The sequence below is a fragment of the Bubalus kerabau genome, chromosome 7 (genome assembly GCF_029407905.1).
Source record: "Bubalus kerabau isolate K-KA32 ecotype Philippines breed swamp buffalo chromosome 7, PCC_UOA_SB_1v2, whole genome shotgun sequence".
NCBI lineage: Eukaryota > Metazoa > Chordata > Mammalia > Artiodactyla > Bovidae > Bubalus > Bubalus kerabau.
Genome location: NC_073630.1, coordinates 96,622,712 through 96,642,410, shown reverse-complemented (window position 1 = coordinate 96,642,410; position 19,699 = coordinate 96,622,712). Strand labels below are relative to the sequence as shown.

General features: G+C 35.8%; 1 protein-coding gene across 3 annotated transcripts in view; it reads left to right on the top strand.

Annotated features, from left to right (window-relative positions):
• The window catches only part of CNOT6L (CCR4-NOT transcription complex subunit 6 like), a 116,447-nt gene that overhangs the window by 74,450 nt on the left and 22,298 nt on the right, over positions 1–19,699 (top strand). For all 3 annotated transcript variants that reach the window (XM_055588875.1, XM_055588874.1, XM_055588876.1), the window contains 3 exons: positions 4,797–4,865; positions 7,410–7,567; positions 9,847–10,001. In XM_055588875.1, coding sequence (XP_055444850.1) covers positions 4,797–4,865; positions 7,410–7,567; positions 9,847–10,001 — 382 coding nt within the window. The remainder of the gene's footprint in view (positions 1–4,796; positions 4,866–7,409; positions 7,568–9,846; positions 10,002–19,699) is intronic.

Here is a 19,699-nt window from a genome sequence, read left to right as displayed (position 1 = left end):
TATTTCCCATGAAGTGATGGGACCAGATGCCATGATCTTCATTTTCTGAGTGTTGAGCTTTAAGCCAACTTTTTCACTCTCCTCTTTCATTTTCATCAAGAGGCATTTTAGTTCCTCTTTACTTTCTGCCATAAGGATGGTGTTATCTGCATATCTGAGGTTATTGGTATTTCTCCCGGCAATCCTGATTCCAGCTTGTTCTTCTTCCGCCCAGTGTTTCTCATGATGTACTCTGCATATAAGTTAAATAAACAAGGTGACAATATACAGCCTTAATGTAGTCCTCTTCCTATTTGGAACCAGTCTGTTGTTCTGTGTCCAGCAAAGAGTTTCAAAGAATACCAAGGAGAGATAAAAAAGCCTTCCTCAGCGATCAATGCAAAGAAGTAGAGGAAAACAACAGAATGGGAAAGACTAGAGATCTCTTCAAGAAAATTAGAGATACCAGGAGAACATTTCCACTCATTTAATTTGTGTATTTACTAGACTGTTTACATTTAAAGTAAGAATTGATATGTAAAACTTGAAATCAGCCATTTTATTATTTGTAGTCTGTTTCCTTTGTTTCTCCTTTATTTATCATTTGTTGGTTTCTTATGGGCTATTTAAACATTTTTTAGGATACCATCTTGTTTTATTTATGCTGTTTTAGAGTACACTGTCTTGTATAGTTTTCTTAATGATGACTTTTTAAATATCACAATATGCATACTTAGAACAGTCTATTGACAATAGTGTCTTCTCATTTTAAGCCAATTATTGATGCCCTGCTTCCATCTGTGTCCCTTTGCCTCTCCACTTTTAAAATATAACTGTCTCTAGTATGTCCTCTACTTACACTGAGTACCACATAGATGTTAAAATTTTTGCTTCAGCTATCAGATACAGTATAAGAAGCTCACGCAAAGAAGGTTAATCCATTACGTTTATCCTTTCACTCATTCCTTGTTCTTTCCGTTTTGATGTTCCATTTCTTCTGCTGTTAACATTTTCTTTCTGTCTTAAGAGTTTCCTTTAGCCATTCTTTAAGGGGCAGTCTGCTAGCAACGAAGCCTTTTAGTTTTCCTTTGATAACATCTTCATTTTTCCTTGATTTATGAAGGCAAGTTCTGTTGGCCACAGAATTTGAGGTTGACAGTTATTTTCTTTTAGCTCTTGAAAAGTATTGTATTAATTCCTCTGGCACCATGGTTTTAGAAAGAAACCTATTGTTTCCTTTTAGGTAATGTGTCATTTTTGTGGTGTTTTTGAGATTCTTTGTCTTTAGTTTTTAGCAGTTTCATTATGATGTGGTTGGTGTCTGATTCTTTGGGTTTATTTTACTTGAAGTTTGTACATCTTCTTGAATGTGTAGATTTATGTTGTTTGTTAAATTTGGGGATTTTTAGTCATTATCTCTTTGAATATTTTTTAAGTCTACATTCTGTCTCTTCTCTTTCCGAACTTTGATTTTATGAATCTTAGATCTTTTGAGGAACCCACAGGTTCCTCAGGCTTTGTTCTTTTCTTTTTTTTTTTTTTTCTGTTTTCTTCTTGTTGAGTAAATTCTCTTGACTTGTTCTCAAATTCAATGAAGTTATGTTTGGTTGTCCATATTATTTTGCCCTTCCACTTCTGTTGTGGGCTTCCCTTGTGGCTCAGCTGGTAAAGAATCTTCCTGCAATGCGAGAGACCAGGGTTCGATCCCTGTGTTGGGATCCCCTGAAGGAGGGAAAGGCTACCCAATGCAGTATTCCGGCCTGGAGAATTCCATGGACTGTGTAGTCCATGGAGTCGCAAAGAGTTGACACAACTGAGCTACTTTCACTTTCCACTTTTTTGCTGGGGTTTTCTATTTTTTCATCTGTTTCAAGAGAATTGGTAATTACTTTATGAAGCAGTTTTATGTTGAATTTCTGTCAGATAATTTCAACAGCTGAATACCTCTGTGTTATTGTCTGTTGGTAGTCTTTTCTCAAATAAATTGTGATTTTCCTGGTCTTTGGTATGACCGGTGATTTTCACTTGTGCCCTGGATATTTTTTAATACTATGTTAGGAAACTCATGACCTTTTAAAAACCTCAGTAGCAGGCAACTGCCCAGTTTAGGTTTAGCATGTGGATTTTGTTGGCTCTTTAGACTCAGCTGGCACCCTCACTGTGGGAAACGAGGCACAGTGCTGTTGATCACTGTGAGGTGTGGGAAATCACACTTTTCTTACCTCCTCTCTCAGTCCCCCTCCAGGTCTATTCCTCATGGCTTCAGGACTGTCTAGCACTTAGTGTGGCATGTATGGAAGATAAAAATGGGAGAATTGTTTTAGATCACATTTTTAGGTATGATGTTGAAAGATGCTGTCTCTTCTGTTCATGATGAGAGTAGTCTTCAATTTTGATCCACATTCTGGTACTGTGCTAGGACCATACAGATTTAGCTATTAAACAGTCTTTATTTGATGGTTGGCTTATATAAATATAGTCCTATCCTTTGGAGTTTGAGTAAGCTCTGGGAGTTGGTGATGGACAGGGAAGCCTGGCATGCTGCAGTCCATGGGGTTGCAAAGAGTCGGACACGACTGAGCGACTAAACTGACTGATCCTTTGTCAAGTCATTGGCCATGCAATATTATCTTTGAAAAAAGTCAATGTTAAGTAAATATATGTCACACATGAATATATTATTCTCTTTGAAAGAGATATTAAAATTCTGGTGTGTATCCTTATAGACATTTCTAGACATTTATATATAAAAATTAAATCAGTAGAAATTTTCTTGCATTGTATTACTTTGCATATGTGTTTTAAGTTTTTTCTAATAAAATATATCCTACTATATTATTATCTAATTATTAATAAAATATATTTTATTATTATATATTTTCTACTTTTTCCTCACCCAGCAGAATGTCTCATATACCTTTCCACTTGAGCATGCATGTATCTTTTTTCTTTTAAACTATGGCATAGACTTCTGTGAAATGGATAAACATGTATCATTGTTTCTGATATTATAAACATTGGCATAATTAATATGTTTGCTGCTTTAAGCAGATAGGGCTGATCCCAAGAAATAGAATTGCTGGGTCACAGGGACATGAATGTTTTAAATTTTAAAAGATGATGCCCATTTGTCCATCCAGCTGTACCAGTTTATATTCCCACCAGTTGTATGTGCAAATCTATTTCTTATCACCCTCACCAACCCTGGATATTATTAAACTTAAATTTTTTTTGTCAACCTAAATAAAGACATGCTATCTCATTTTTAAGTTTTTCCTTGTTACTGGTGAGATACAGTATCTTTTCCTATGTTTTTGTTCTTCAGTTATTTTGGGGGAATAGTATATGTTTGACTTACACTGTTAAATTGGGCTGTATTAAGATATGGGAAGTGTCAGAATGTTGACATCACTTTTATTTTGATAATTTTCGTGCTTTCTGAGTTTTTAACTATTTGCTAATAAGAATCCCAGCAGCTGAGGAGTTCTTTGTTTACTCTCCATTATATTTATATAATGAACTTCTGTTTTAGAGAGAGTTGCCATAGTTCTGGCACGGCGCTCCTAGGAGGCAAGGTTATTTTCCAGGATTCAGTGTGTTGAACCAGCTGGATGGTTTGTTATCTTATGATGACCTTCATTACTTTCTTGGCAAGATACGGACTATGCAAAATAACATTCATTTCACTTTGTGAACAATATGGCTGCTAAAAGAGGCATCCTTTAGCTAGACTTTTGGAACACTAAAATGGTTAGTAAAATGACACTTTTTTAAAGATCTTGGATACTTTGTTCAAAATTTCTGTGGCTGGGTGGTGATGGAGTGTTTCTGCTTAAATGGGATATGTTTCTTAGCCACTAATTCGCTGGGTAAATCTGCAAATTTGAATCAAACTGTCCTGTAATTGCAATTGTGTTTAAAAGTGAGAAGAAAAAGTAGGTAGTTAAATCTTAACTTAGTGCATTTTCTTTCATCTGATAGTTTGGTAGAATTTAGTTCCATTAGTATTGACAGTTATATCTGAGCAGTTAATGTTTAACCAGTGCCTTTTTTTCTATATGTACAGTGTCATTCTAATCTCTGGCCTTGTATCAACATTATAAAAGAAAGATTAAAATTAGGAAATGAAAGCCCTATTAGAAAATTCAGTAGTTTTTATTATACATGCATGTTTTTTTTGTTTTTTTTTTTTTTCTGTTTTAAAAATATTTGAGTAATTTTGTTCATCAGTGTGTTGAAACTTCACGTAGCTTTCATTTTCCCTCTGGGAACAAGACTGAGTCAGTACAGTGTACATGTATAATTAAGACATAAGCCTCTTGCTTAAGGATTTAAATAGGTTCTTTTTAAAATAAATACTGTGTAAGTATAAATGCCATTAATGAATTTCTTTGTGTTCTTTTCAGATGTTAGTTTTGTGTTTTCTGCATAACTCTTCATCAACTTCCTTTTCAGTACTAGATTTTTAAGACCATACGGATTTCCCAGGTGGCGCTAGTGGTAAAGAACCCCCTGCAGTGCAGGAGACATAAGAGACAGTGGTTCAGCCCCTGGGTCCGGAAGGTCCCCTGGAGGAGGGCATGGCAACCCGCTCCAGTATTCTTGCCTGGAGGAGAATCCCATGGACAGAGGAGCCTGGTGGGCTACAGTCCATGGGGTCACAAAGAATTGGGAGGACTGAAGTGACTTAACACATATGCACATGGGCTTTTATAGCTGAAGAGAAAACAGAAGCTGATTTGACATTATAAATTAGTAAATAATACTGATTTTGGAAATACAGGAAATTACATTAAAAAAAATTTTTTTTTTTCCAGTTCATCCAGAGCAGCTTCCTCCGAGGCCATGGATTACATTAAAAGAACGAGACCAAATTCTGCCATCAGGTAAAATAGTTTTCTTATTCTTTCTTGACTTTTTTCAGATACACTTGAAATGCCATTTGGGCTTTGTGATCAAATTAACCTTCAAATTAGGCCTTCATTTTACCTCCCCTGAGTTTAGATGAGTTTAGAAATACTGATGGGTAGAGTTAAAGTCCTGGAGAAGGCACTGGCACCCCCACTCCAGTACTCTTGCCTGGAAAATCCCATGGATGGAGGAGCCTGGTAGGCTGCAGTCCATGGGGTCGCTAAGAGTCAGACATGACTGAGTGACTTCACTTTCACTTTTCACTTTCATGCATTGGAGAAGGAAATGGCAACCCACTCCAGTGTTCTTGCCTGGAGAATCCCAGGGATGGGGGAGCCTGGTGGCTGCCATCTGTGGGGTCACACACAGTCGGAAACGACTGAAGTGACTTAGCAGCAGCAGCAGAGTTAAAGTCCACCCTAAGGCTTATGTACAAGAATCTTGTCTTTGACAATGATGGGGCTCTTGGTTTGAAAATTATTTCTTATAATAGAGCTTTCCAAATGGCATCTTCACATAAGGTTTGGTGATTTAAGAAATATGAGGAGTAATGAATTTTTTTCTGAAAAATTTTGAACTACTTAGATTTATCTTTCTTTAGTGGGTAGACTGATAACTCTTGTAGAGGGATAATTTAGACTGAATCAAATTTACTATATTGGAAACAGAATATGATACCAGGCCGGGGTATAGAAATGATATAGGGTGAAGATTTGAGCAGTTTAATTACAGGATTCAGCATTTCTTGAACTTCAGTAAATGTAGAAAATATAAACCTTTATCTTTTTGTTCAGACCAATGATAATTTGACATTTATAGGGCTTCTTACTGTTTATTAGACATTTTATAGTTCAGAATTCTGCTTAAAATAAGTTGTTACTAATATTCCTCTTACAAGTCACAGTTTTTATGATACCTAATTTTATTTTGAAGATGAAAATTTTACTGTTTTAATATGAAGTAACCAAATGTTGATACTTAATTTTAGGGACGTTCAATTGTTAAAAGGGTGATTTATAGCCCCAAAACTATAATGGTAATTAAACTAAGAATTAATCCTAGATGGTGAAAGAGGTACCAGTATACATAATGACCACCAGTCAGATCCCCAGGAGACCTCTGAACTAAGTTTCTCATAATATCTTCCTATCATCTGACTCTGAATCAACTTCAGTTGAGCGTTACTTCATTTCTTGTATTCCTTACCATTTATTAAGTATTTGATTCTCACCCGTATCTGCCCATTGTAATTACCTGGGACGCTTTTTAAAAATATTAACGCCCAAATCCTAACATACTAAATTAGTCTGGAGTGATCAACATTTTTTTTTTTTTAAAGTTCTATAATGTGATTCTAATGAATAGATAGGATAGAGAATTAGTGATAAAAATCAGGGATTTTCAAACTGGTGTGCTTCTGCATAGAGTCACCTTAGGATTTTGTTAAATTGCAGATTCCAATTCAGTAAGTCTTTGTGAAGCCAAAAATCTTTGCATTTGTGAGTTCCAAGGTGATAACTGATGCTGCTGGTTCCTAGAGCACACTTTTGAGTAGCAGTTGGATACAAGCTGTGTTTTCTTGTTAGTTTACTTGTAGTCTTTTTACTGGCTTCCTTGGTGCCTCAGTGGTAAAGAACCCACCTGCCAATGCAGGAGATGCGGGTTTGATCCATGGGTCAGGACGATCCTTTGCAGTAGGAATGGCAACCCACTGCAGTATTCTTGCCTGAAAATCCCACGGACAGAAGAGCCTGGTGGGCTACAGTCCATAGGGTCGCAAAGAGTTGGACATAACTTAGCAACTGAGCATGCACACAGTCCTTTTACAGTTCAAGGGAATTTTAAAATGAGAATTTAATTTTAAAAATGAGCGTTTGATTTGGTTAAAAAGGTTTCTCTTATAACTAAACTTTGTTAGTCTGTATTCTTCTGGCTCAGAACAGTGAGAGAAGTAAAAGACTCAAAGAAGTACTAAGTGTGAATGTTTTGTTAATGAAAGGTAATGAAAGCCTTTTAAAGAGAAAAAAATTAAAATTTACTTTTGTAATTTACTTTTATTCCATTTATAGAGAAAAGTTTTGCTCAGCAAATTATGTGTAAAAAAGTTAGTATTGATTTAAAATTAGATTATTTTTGGCCACACCACATGACTGGCAGGATCTTAGTTACCTGACCAGGGATCGAACCTGTGCTCCCAGCAGTGGAAGTGCAGAGTCCTAACCACTGAGCAACCAGCGAATCCCCTAAAACTTGAATTTTTATTTATTAAAATATCCTTTAAAAAATCTCAAATATGAGCTATAAGTCTGATTCTGGTAAAAGAACTTTGGTATGGTGGATGGACTCTGGTGAAGTTTTTATATAGTTTAACAGAATCTTGCCCAAGGCATTTCACAGTGGTGATATTTGAGTTATGTTTGTGTGGCATGTATGATCGTGTAGGTGTACATGTGATATTGCTTTAGAAAAGGTTGCCTAATTTTCTCCCTTTTGTTTTCTTTTTTTCTCCCACTTCTTAGCATCATTCACGGTTATGTGTTACAATGTGTTATGTGATAAATATGCCACCCGGCAGCTATATGGCTATTGCCCATCCTGGGCATTAAACTGGGAATACAGGAAAAAGGGAATTATGGAAGAAATCGTTAACTGTGACGCAGATATCATTAGTCTTCAGGTAACACTACAGAGATTGAATTGTCTGTAACTTAAAGGTGAATCTAAAAATTACAAAAGGTATTACTTTTGGGAGAGATTTTGTGTTTGAAGGAAAACCCAAAGGAATTATTTTCTCTCTTAAGAAAAAAAGGTATTTCCACAGTGAAACAGTTTTGTATAGGCCATAAACTTATACTCATTTACTGTTTTCTTAAGTGAAAATAATTTCACCATGACGTTCATGTTAATTTGTGTTATGAACAAATCATTGGTATTGCCGAAAGAGAAAACTACTGAAGATTGAATCTTTAAGAAATATAAATTTAATTTATAATGGGATCTATAAAAAAAAATTACTTGTCTACCATTGTTCATCAGTGATAAACATATAAAAATATTATACTATAAATCATGCATTTTTGCCTTATTTTTAAAAGCAACCTTAGAAATTTAGATACTTTATTGAATTTAACTGACAAAGTACCTTTTGATTGAAATAGTGTTTTACTGCTTTTCAATGCTAAGCTAATGAATGGCCAAGAAGGTTTACACATAGTTTTTAGTACTTTTTTTCTTAGCAGTTTTCAAGGCATATTAAACGCTTTAAGGTATTTTAAAACTTTAAGTGTTATAATTTCACACCTCCTTTTCTGCATAGCTTAAGAATAAAGTCATTACTTTTATAATAAATTTTTTTGTGTTAGAGTAGCTTTATTATTTACTTATATTTGTGTTATTAGCCATGATTCATTTGACTCTGGAAAATAAGGAAGTAGTAGACGTCTTCAAAAGTTAAATTTTCTTTTAAACACTAAGAACTGACACAAAATGAGGGGAGGAGGAGGCCAGTATGAGCTTACCAGGTGGTACTAGTGGTAAAGAGCCCAAATGCCAGTGCAAGAGACATGAGACACGGGTTCGATCTGTGGTTCAGGAAGGTCCCCTGGAGGAGGGAATGGCAACCTGCTCCAATATTCTTGCCTGGAGAATGCTATGGACAGAGGAGCCTGGCCGGCTACAGTCCATAGGATTGCAAAGAGTCTGACACAACTGAAGCTACTTAGCACACATGGAGACAAATAAGCATAAGCTTATGTTATTTAATTTTCCTCCTTTTGATTCAGTATTTATAGTAATAACAGCCTCACACTCTTGCTTAGTAAGTAAAGTATAGTATGAAGCATAGAAGCATCATAATTTTAAAAATTTTATTCTAAAAGTAATACTATGTTATAAAGTGTTCATTCCAGAGAAGTTGGAAATATGAAAAGAACATAAATAATAATAGAGTAAAACATCTAATCCTGTACCCCAAAGAAAGTTGCTTTAACTCCAGGGTTAAAACTTTTGGAGTATTTCTTATATTCTTTTTAAAACATTCATTTGCCTATTTATTTACAGGTATGTTTTCAAAATAGAGATCACACTATTAATGTATTTTGTTTCTTACTTATTGCATTTAATATACATTTTCTGCATTACTAAAATTTCTCAAAGCCAATTGTATGAATACATACTAACTGATTTAGCATTTTCCCTGCTGTTGGACATTAAGGCTGTTTGTTTTCATTGTTACAATATCATGTTGTTATAAACATTAGCACACATAAATCATTATCTTCACGCTTGATTATTTCATTTGGAAAGATTTCTTAAAAGTATGTTATGGGTCAAGTAATAAATTAGTCTAACTTAATAATTGCCAAATTAACACAGGCCATTGGATTATTGGTATTCAGGTAACTAAAAATTCCTTCAAGTAGGATTTTCTGTTGATAGATCTTAAACTTCTCAGTTTTGACTATCATTCCTTTCCACCACAGTTGGGAAATACAAAATATTTTTTTAAATTACCTCCTAATATAAAATTTTCAATTCCTACTGCTTAATCTGTAGTATGACCAACTTTCACATTTTGTATTTCAATTTTGTTCAATTACCAGTTGAGGAAGTGAAGTACAGTAGTTGTTGTTCAGTCACTAAGTCGTCTCCCACTCCTTGTGACTGCATGGACTGCAGCATGTCAGGCTTCCCTGATGAACTCTAAATTGGAAGTCGAGAGATTTGGGACCAACTAACTACCTGTGTAAACCTGAGAAAATCATGTTTTTTTTTATTCTTTTAGGCTTTACAAAGCTGCCATTGTCAAATGGTGGCTGCTATCAATAAGGTAAGGTAGTTAGATAATGTTTGTTAAATGAAGTATTTTAACTTAGTAGCACTTTACTCACAGTGTTGCACAGTTTTACATCTTAGTTTTCCTCTGTCATGTTGGTGATAATGTATCTTCCATCTCAGGAAGTGGAAACAGAGCAATACTTCACTCTCTTTCTGCCAGCATTGAAGGAGCGTGGATATGATGGATTTTTTTCCCCAAAGTCACGTGCCAAAATCATGTCTGAGCAGGAGAGAAAGCATGTGGACGGTTGTGCAATATTCTTCAAAACAGAAAAGTGAGTTACGGAAACAAAGCATAATTTCTTTAATTACCACACATTTGAAATTGTCTTTGGTTTGACCCTAAAATAGACAAAAAGCTGAAAAACAGGTAATATAAAAGTTAAAACTATTGGTAAGATTTTATTTCTTAGGCTGTGTTTTGGAAATTAGAATGTTTATCATATTCTTTATGCTTTTTTGCCAGATTGCACTAAAATATTAAAAGGAGTATATACTTAAATGTGATATTATCATAATTTTATATATATTTCCATGAAGTAAAATATTAGTTTTGGTGTAAAAAAGAAAGTAGTACCCTTTAAGATTGGAACTAAGTGATCTGAAGTTTCTTTTAGTAATTTTTTTTCATTTGTTGTTATCATGTCTGACTCTCTGTGAGCCCATGGACTACAGCATGCCAGGCTTCCCTGTCCTTCACTATCTTCTGGAGTTTGCTCAGACTCATGTCCACTGAGTCAGTGATGCCATCCAACCATCTCATCTGTCACCTCACCCATTTCTTCTCTTGCCCTCAGTCTTTCCCAGCATCAGGGTCTTTTCCAGTGAGTCACCTCTTAGCATCAGGTGGTCAAGTATTGGAGCTTTAGCTTCAGCATCAGTCCTTCCAGTGAATATTCAGGGTTGATTTCCTTTAAGATTGACTGGTTTGATCTCCTTGCAGTCCAAGGGACTCTCAAAGAGTCTTCTCCAGCACCATAATTCAAAAGCATCAGTTCTCTAGCACTCAGCCTTCTTTATGGTTCAGCTGTCACATCTGTACATGACTACTGGAAAAACCATAACCTTGACTAGACGGACCTTTGTCGGCAAAGTGATGTCTCTGCTTTTTAATGTACTGTTTAGGTTTATTATAGCTTTTTTCCAAGGAGCCAAGCGTCTTTTAATTTCATGGCTGCAGTCACCATCCTCAGTGATTTTGGAGCCCAGTAAAATAAAATCTGTCACTTCTTCCACTTTTCCCCCTCTTCTTTGCCATGAAGTGATGGGGCCAGATGCCATGATCTTAGTTTTTTGAATGTTGAGTTTTAAGCCAGCTTTTAGTTGGCGCTTTTCAGAATCATTCATTTTTTATCAACTTTTCACCTTTTCCAGTTAATATTGTGTATGTTTATTTCTTGTCTTATGAAAAGTCGCTCAGTTGTGTCCAACTCTATGGACCTCATGGACTGCAGCCTGCCAGGCTCCTCTGTCCATGGAATTCTCCAGGCAAGAATACTGTTGTGGGTAGCTGTTCCCTTCTCCAGGGGATCTTCCCAGTCCAGGGATTGAACCTGGGTCTCCTGCATTGCAAGTGGATTCTTTACTGTCTGAGTCAACAGGAAGCTTAGTCGCTTGCTTATTGACTAAATGTTTACTGAGCATTTGCTTTATGATGAGTGCTGTGCTAGTCACTATAGACCCAAAAATACATGGTTTCTGATCCCACTCAGAGCTCCAGTAGGAAAAGGAAGGAGTAAATACCACAGTATAGTATGGTATATATGTGTTAGAGAGATGCCTGGATAGATAAGGGAAGGCAAAGAGAAGCACAGAGCTTATAGAGGTAGGGAGTTAAAGAATTGATTGAGACAAAACAGTGGAAAGTGGTCATGACTTGAAATGGAAAACAGAAAACATGACCTTTTTGCTTTTTCAGGGCTATAATGTAGTTGATGAAAGTATGGTCAAAGATAAACCTATTATGACTGCTTATTAAAATATATGAACAATCTTGTAGAGGCCTCTGTGCTTTAATATTCTTGAGTTTAAAATGGAAAAAAGTATATATTCAGAGGTAGTTACAAGAATGAAATGAGATAATGAATGGAGAGGTACTTTTTAAATCATTGTGTCCCGGAAATATGTTTATTATTGTCATATTTCTCTTTCTGTAATCCTTTGCAATTTTAGTATTTCTCTCTTACTAGGTTTATGATGCTGTGTGCATTTAATTTAGGAATTGCATTTCTGACTTGAGAGTTCAGAACTGTAACAAGCTTGGAAGGCTATGTCTGTCTCTCTTTCTTTTTTTTCCGTTTGGAATTATGAAGAGTTATTATATTACTCTCCGTTTCATTCTTTTATTTATTGTTTTATTGAAATATAGTTGATTTATGATGTGTTAATTTCTGCTGTACAGTAAAGTGATTCCATTATGCATATATACATTCCTTGTTAATATTCTTTTTCGTTGTGGTTTATCACAAGATACTGAATATAATTCCCTGTACTGTACAGTAGGACCTTGTTTATCCATTAGTTGCATCTGCTCCCCCCAGACTCCCAGTCCATCCACCCTGCACCTCCCCTCCCTCTCCCTTTGGCAACCACAGATCTGTTCCCTGTGTCTATAGGTCTGTTTCTGTTTCATAGATAGGTTTGTTTTTGTCATATTTTAGATTCCACATAAAAGTGATATCATATGGTATTTTTCATTCTCTTTTTGACTGACTTGACTTAGTGTGATGAGGTCTGAGTCCATCCATGTTGCTGCAAATGGCCTTATTTCATAGAAGGCTGTCTTTTGAGTAGCTGACTGAGTGACTAGATGGTTAGAGGCAGATTCTTTTGGTTATCATCTTGAGGAAAAGAGAGAAGTGTATTTTTGCCTTATAAAGGCTGCCAGTTTTACAGTGGAAAATTTGAAAGCACCTCCAGCCTTCAGAAGACTGAAATGTATGGAGTGAGATAGAGGTGGTATTATATAGTTAATAACTTGGGTTTGATACATTAGATAAGAAATCATCTACTAATAGAATAGGCACATAAACACTTGTGACTATTTCCCTGTTACAACAAAGCATTTCAATGTTTTTATTAATATAGGCCTATTTATTACCAGCATGACTTGTTGTTTTGAATAAACGAATTAAGTGAATTTGAAAGCTGTTTGAGTCACTTCTCATTTATTTGTCCCTACTTTCATATCTTTTCTGTGAATTTTTAATAGAGATTTTTCATTTGTTTAATAATTAGTACACAGCCCTATAGAATTTGAGGTCAGAATATACTCTTCTAGTGAGTTGATGTGATATCTTTTTTTTTTTTTTACAAATTTTAGCCTAACAATAGCCATTACTTTGTAGTATTTGCATGTCAGCCTTTTTCTTTTATTCACACTGATTATCTTAATTTTTAAAGCAATCCTCAGAGTTAGGAATAGAACTATTTCCTCATTCTTACAGATGAGGAAACCAAGACATGGAGAGTACCTGGCTTCACAGTCAGTGCTTTTAACCACTGTACTAAACTGAATCTTTAGACTTCTTTTATATATATACAGTTTGTATATTTTTTTATTGAAATGTAGTTGATTTACAGTGTTGTGTTAGTTTTAAGTATGTAGCAGAGTGATTCTGTTTTACATATATATCCTTTTCAAATTCTTTTCTCATATAGGTTATTATAAAATATTGAGTATAGTTCCCTGTGCTATATACTAGGTCCTTGATGTTTAGACTTATTTCAGCTTCTACTATCACTTGTACCTCTTAAAAGGTTATCTCATTTGGAAAAATTACCTTGAATTTCATATTTGTTACCTGTATTCACACACAAATTTCCTTGAAACATCATAATTTAAAAAAATTACTGATAACACTGATGAGATGTGATGAGATGTGACATCAGCTCTTTTTTCCATTTGCCATTGTTTCTTTCTGAAGGATGATATTACCATTTTTCATTCCTTTCACAGTTTTGAGAGGGAAATCTAAAATGCCTTGATAGTTTATTAGAGGTAATTAAGATTTTGAACTAACAGTTATAACTGTTATTTAGGAAACTTTAGACAAGTGACTATTTGAAAACAGACTTGAATTATTTAAAATGCTGTGAATTTTTTTCACTTTGAAATATTTTGTAAAACACACATGTGCATATAGGCATGTATTTTCTCTGTGTGTGTGTGTTTGGAAAACTTATTATAGGTTAAATTTTTTAAAGTCAAAAAGTTTCTCTTTGCCATGTTTTGTCATACAGACTAAACAGTTAGTAGAAATGGAGTCTTGGAGCCCAGTGCACAATTTGAAGAAATCAAAAATGTCAAAAAATGGAGCTGAAACCAGACCTAGATACTAGACATACTTGCTGTTCCCGAGTTTAGCAGTTCTGATCTAATCATACTTTGCTTCAAATCAGTGAGAAAGGGAAAGATGAAAACAGCAGTTTTAGAACAATGTGACCATTACACTGTGACGAGGCAGTCTCTTCGCCTAGTTGGCGACTAGGTTGTCATGTGCTTAGTCCTTGTTATAGTGCCTCTGCTCTCGGTCTCAGAGATACCAGGTAAGACCAGGTCCTTGTTTTGCCTTCCATTTTACGACAGGTGGTTTTGTGGTTGAGAAGAGGGCATTCATTTATAGATTATATAGTATTGTCCCAAAATGACCTATTCTGATAATCCTATCTTACTAGTTTCTCAGTTACTAATTTTGTCTGTCATAGCTGGTGGTTGCATTTAGAACTTTAAAATCGGAGGTTGTGATTTCTAGTTTCCAGTGTTAGCTTTCCCATTTATTTAATCTGGAACTTTGCTTTATGCCAGTTTCGTTACCTTTCCAGTGTGGATGTTAATAATAACTGTTCTGCATGACTTCAGAGGTTTTTTATGGGGCTAAAATGACCAAAAATGTGAAAATGCTTTCAGTGGTTAAAAGAGTTGTACAAATATATCTAGAATGGTTAATATCCACTTTTTTCCCCTATTTATCTCACTCTCTAAGCTTACCTTTTCTAGATTATTTTTTGGAACTACCATGTTTACTTTGAAGGGACCCAAGAACACATTTTGTAGCATCTTATATTGCATATACAATAAAAATTTCTATTTGGTTTAGGTTTAAGAGTGAGTTTAATGTGATTAGAAAAGGTCATGGTTCACAGAAAGGAGAAGCAGAGTAGAGATTATTTGGTTGAGGTGAGAGGGGAGAAAGTAAGAATTGTTCTAAAGCAGTATGGAATAGAATATGGGTAAACTGTTTCTTACTATATTATAGATGTATTATAATTATAAATATAGTATAAAATAAACACAGAAACAAGATGAGTTGTAGGAGATTATCTAGCTCTACTGGTGCTGAAAATCTTATTTTCTAAAAGCAGAGTCCCTGAAAAGTTCTTATAGCCCAAGAAGCATATCTATGCCCTTATTTAATTCTTAATGGAAAAAAAAGGAATTTTGCGGAAAAAAGGAATTTTCTGTGGTTCCTCAGTTCTCAGCTATCTCTTTGATTCTTTCAGCTGTTGGTGAAACTTAATAAGATTGAGAGTGTCATTCTGACCGTTTCTGTATCTCTGAGCACTAAAAAGGGGAGTGTTTGGTTATAATGACATGTGCTCTATTTAGGAAAACTGATTTTATTTTTCTGAACTTTTGGAAACCAAAGACATTAGAAAGTAGATACCTCAGGAAGATTGGGATGTTTCAGTCAGAAATAGGGCAATACAGTAATAAATCATACCAATGAGGAAGAAAATTGAAGGGGTAATTTGAGGCAGTTAATGAACCAGGTAATTGTTCAGGATTCATTTTAAAAGAAGTGTTTTTTTTTCCCCCCCAATAAACAACTCAATAACCAAGCATGTATTAAAGAAAAAAAAAAAGAGCTTATGAACCTATCTTCTTTGCCATGAAAATTAAGAAAAAAGGGAAAATTGGATGAAAGTGCTAAGGCAACAAGGAGAATAATTTAAATAGCACTATACCCATGTGCATTGTGCAGTCACTAATTAATGATCAAGGAAAAAACTGGAGTCTTGCAAGTTCTATTTTGCTTTCATGGTCTCTATTGAGGAGAATTGTTTTCAAACTGAAAAGGCTAAGATGAGGTAAGGGGGAGATTGGGAAGCCAAGCAAATCACTAAACTGCCTTAACTAGTTAGGTTTCCAAATTAATATAATTATATCCCATGGTATTAAAATATCTTGCCAAAGTATGATTAGAGAAGTAGATGGCATGAGTCATCTATAGTGAGCATTGGAGTATAGGAGCAGTTCTAGTATATTGGAGACGAATAAACCACCTCATTTGCAAGCCTCAGTTTTCCTCATCTTTTTAGTGGTAATGAGCATTGGTTTGGCCAAAAAGTTTGGCTTTTTCCACAAGATATTAGTCGAGTGAACTTTTTGGTGAACCCAGTAGTATTGTCTGTCACAATTTGATTCTCCAGAAACAAGACTCCCAAGTTAGTTTGGTGTTCAGAAGTTTATTAGGGATCAAAAGCTGTGACAAGGAAGAGGGGGAAGAAGAATTGAGCATAGAGAGTAGAGCTGTGTTGCACATCAGACAGCCTCAGTTGACCCCACCTGTAGCTTTGGAGCTGAAATGGCCTGTGAGAGTTAATCTAGGAGGAACCAAAATCCCCAGACCTTTATCTTTTGCTTTTGATCTGTAATGTGCCACTCCCAGAAGTACTTGGACTTTGGTGAGGCTGCTCTCTGCAACTGGAGCAATTCCTGAAGGACTGATGAGGCATCCAGGTAGCATCTCTTCATGTCCACACTTTGCAAAGTTTAACAAAGTTTTAGGACTAATAATATGAAGTAATTTCACAGGTCTTGATACAGAGTAGATCCTCAATAATAGATGGCTTATTATTGTTTTAAATATGTTCGGCACTGTTCAGAATTTTGATTATATAAGAGAAGACATATGCGTACATATAAGATTTATAAAAAACCAAAAGCTGGCAAGGATATTTTAATCCTTTGGAAAACTAGAATATTGTTTCAAAGTGCCCTTAATATCTGAATGGGTGAACTAATGAGCAGAAATATAAATGATACTCAACAGAAATAAAGTGCAATTCTTCAATTATTAAAAGAAAGAGGATGAGAGAAAATTATTTGAGATCACAGAAAAATGTTTATATGCAAAACAAATTATTAACTACACTAATGAATCTATTACTATAACTAATCTCATTAATTATAATAACTTATATATAAGTACCTTAAATGCCTAACAGAATAGTTCAGTCATGGTGAATTTATTTAGTGGACTATAATGCAACCATCGGAGAAGGCAATGGCACCCCACTCCAGTACTCGTGCCTGGAAAATCCCATGGACGGAGGAGCCTGATAGGCTGCAGTCCATGGGGTCGCTAAGAGTAGGACACGACTGAGCGACTTCACTTTCACTTTTCACTTTCATGCATTCGAGAAGGAAATGGCAACCCACTCCAGTGTTCTTGCCTAGAGAATCCCAGGGACGGGGGAGCCTGGTGGGCTGCTGTCTATGGGGTCGCACAGAGTTGGACACGACTGAAGCGACTTAGCAGCAGCAGCAGCAGCAGCAATGCAACCATAAAAATTGATTGTTGAAGCAAATATGTATATATATTTGGGGTATATCTATGGACCTGGGTGTATCTATGGACCTGATAGATATAGATATACCCAGGTCCCCTCCCTCCTGGACCTCCCTTCCATCTCCCTCCAGTCCCGCCCTTCAGCCTGTCACAGAGCCCCTGTTTGAGTTCCCTGAGTCACACAGCAAATTCCTATCTGTTTTATATATGGTATTGTAAATTTACATGTTACTCTCTCCATACATCTATCTCATCTTCTTCCTCCTCCCCTGCCCCCATGTCCATAGGTCTGTTTTCTATATCTGTTTCTCCATTGCTGCCCTGAAAATTAATTCATCAGTGCCACCTTTTTAGAGTCCATATATATGTGTCAGTATGCAGTATTTATATTTCTCTTTCCGACACTTCACTCTGTATAATAGGCTCTGGGTTCATCCACCTCATTAGAACTGAATCAAATGTGTTCCTTTTTATGGTTGAGTAGTATTCCATTGTCGGAGAAGGCAACCCACTCTAGTACTCTTGCCTGGAAAATCCCATGGATGGAGGAGCCTGGTAGGCTGCAGTCCATGGGGTCGCTAAGAGTTGGACATGACTGAGCGACTTCACTTTCACTTTTCACTTTCATGCATTGGAGAAGGAAATGGCAACCCACTCCAGTGTTCTTGCCTGGAGAATCCCAGGGACGGGGGAGCCTGGTGGGCTGCTGTCTGTGGGGTCGCACAGAGTCGGACACGACTGAAGCGACTTAGCAGTGGCAGCAGCAGTATTCCATTGTATTTATGTACCACAGCTTCTTTATCCATTCATCTGTTGATGGACATCTAGGTTGCTTCCATGTTCTAGATATTGTAAATAGTGCTGCAGTGAACTTTGGGGTACATGTGTCTCTTTTAGTTTTGGTTTCCTCAGAGTATATGCCTAGGAGTGGGTTTGCTGGGTCATATGGTGATTTTATTCCTAGCTTTTTAAGGAATCTCCATACCATTTTCCATAGTGGCTGTATCAGTTTGTGTTCCCTTTTCAGCATACCCTCTCCAGCATTTATTGTTTGTAGACTTTTTGATGATGGCCATTCTGACTCGTGTGAGGTGGTATCTCATTGTAGTTTTGATTTGCATTGCTCTAAAAATGAGTGATGTTGAGCATCTTTGCATGTGTTTGTTAGCCATCTGTATGTCTTCTTTGGAGAAATGTCTGTTTATGTCTTTTCCCTATTTTTTGATTGGGTTGTTTGTTTTTCTGGCAATGAGTTGTATGAGCTGCTTATATATTTTGGAAATTAATCCTTTGTCAGTTGTTTCATTTGATACTACTTTCTCCCATTCTGAGGGCTGGCTTTTCACCTTGTTTATAGTGTCCTTTGCTGTGCAAAAGCTTTTAAGTTTAATCAGGTCCCACTTGTTTACTTTTGTTTTTCTTTCCCTTACTCTAGGAGGTGGGTCATAGAGGATCTTGCTTTGATTTACGTCATCAAGTGTTGTGCATATGTTTTCCTCTAAGAGTTTTATAGTTTTTGGTCTTACATTTAGGTCCTTAATCCACTTTGAGTTTATCTTTGTCTACGGCATTAGGAATTGTTCTAATTTCATTTTTTCACATGTAGCTGTCCAGTTTTCCCAGCACCCCTTATTGAAGAGGCTATCTTTGCCCCATTGTATATTCTTGCCTCCTTTGTCAAAAAGAAGGTACCCATAAGGTGCCTGGGTTTATCTTTTGGTTCTCTGTCTTATTCCATTGGTCTGTATTTCTGTTTTTGTGCCAGTACCATACTGTCTTGATGACTGTAGCTTTATAGTATGGTCTGAAGTCAGGAAGCTTGATTCCTCCAGCTCCATTCTGCTTTGGCTATTCAGGGTCTTTTTGTTTTTCCATATGAATTGTGAAATTTTTGTTCTTGTTCTGTGAAAAATGCCATTGGTAATTTGATAGGGATCACATTGAATCTGTAGATTGCCTTTAGTAGTATAGCCATTTTCACAATATTGATTCTTCCTACCCAGGAACATGGAATATCTCTGCATCTGTTTATGTCGTCTTTGATTTCTTTCATGAGTGTCTTACAGTTTTCCATGTACAGGTCTTTTGTTTCCTTAAGTAGATTTATTCCTAGATATTTCATTCTTTTTTGTTGCAATGTTACATGGGATTGATTCCTTAATTTCTCTTTCTGATTTTTTCATTGTTAGTATTTAGAAATGCAAGTGCTTTCTGTGTATTGACCTTATATCCTGTGACTTTGCTGAATTTACTGATTAGCTCTAGTAATTTTTTAGTAGTTTCTTTTGGGTTTTCTATGTATAGTATCATGTCATCTGCAAACAGTGAGAGTTTTACTTCTTTTCCGATCTGTATTCCTTTTATTTCTTTTTATTCTCTAATTGTCATAGCTAGGACTT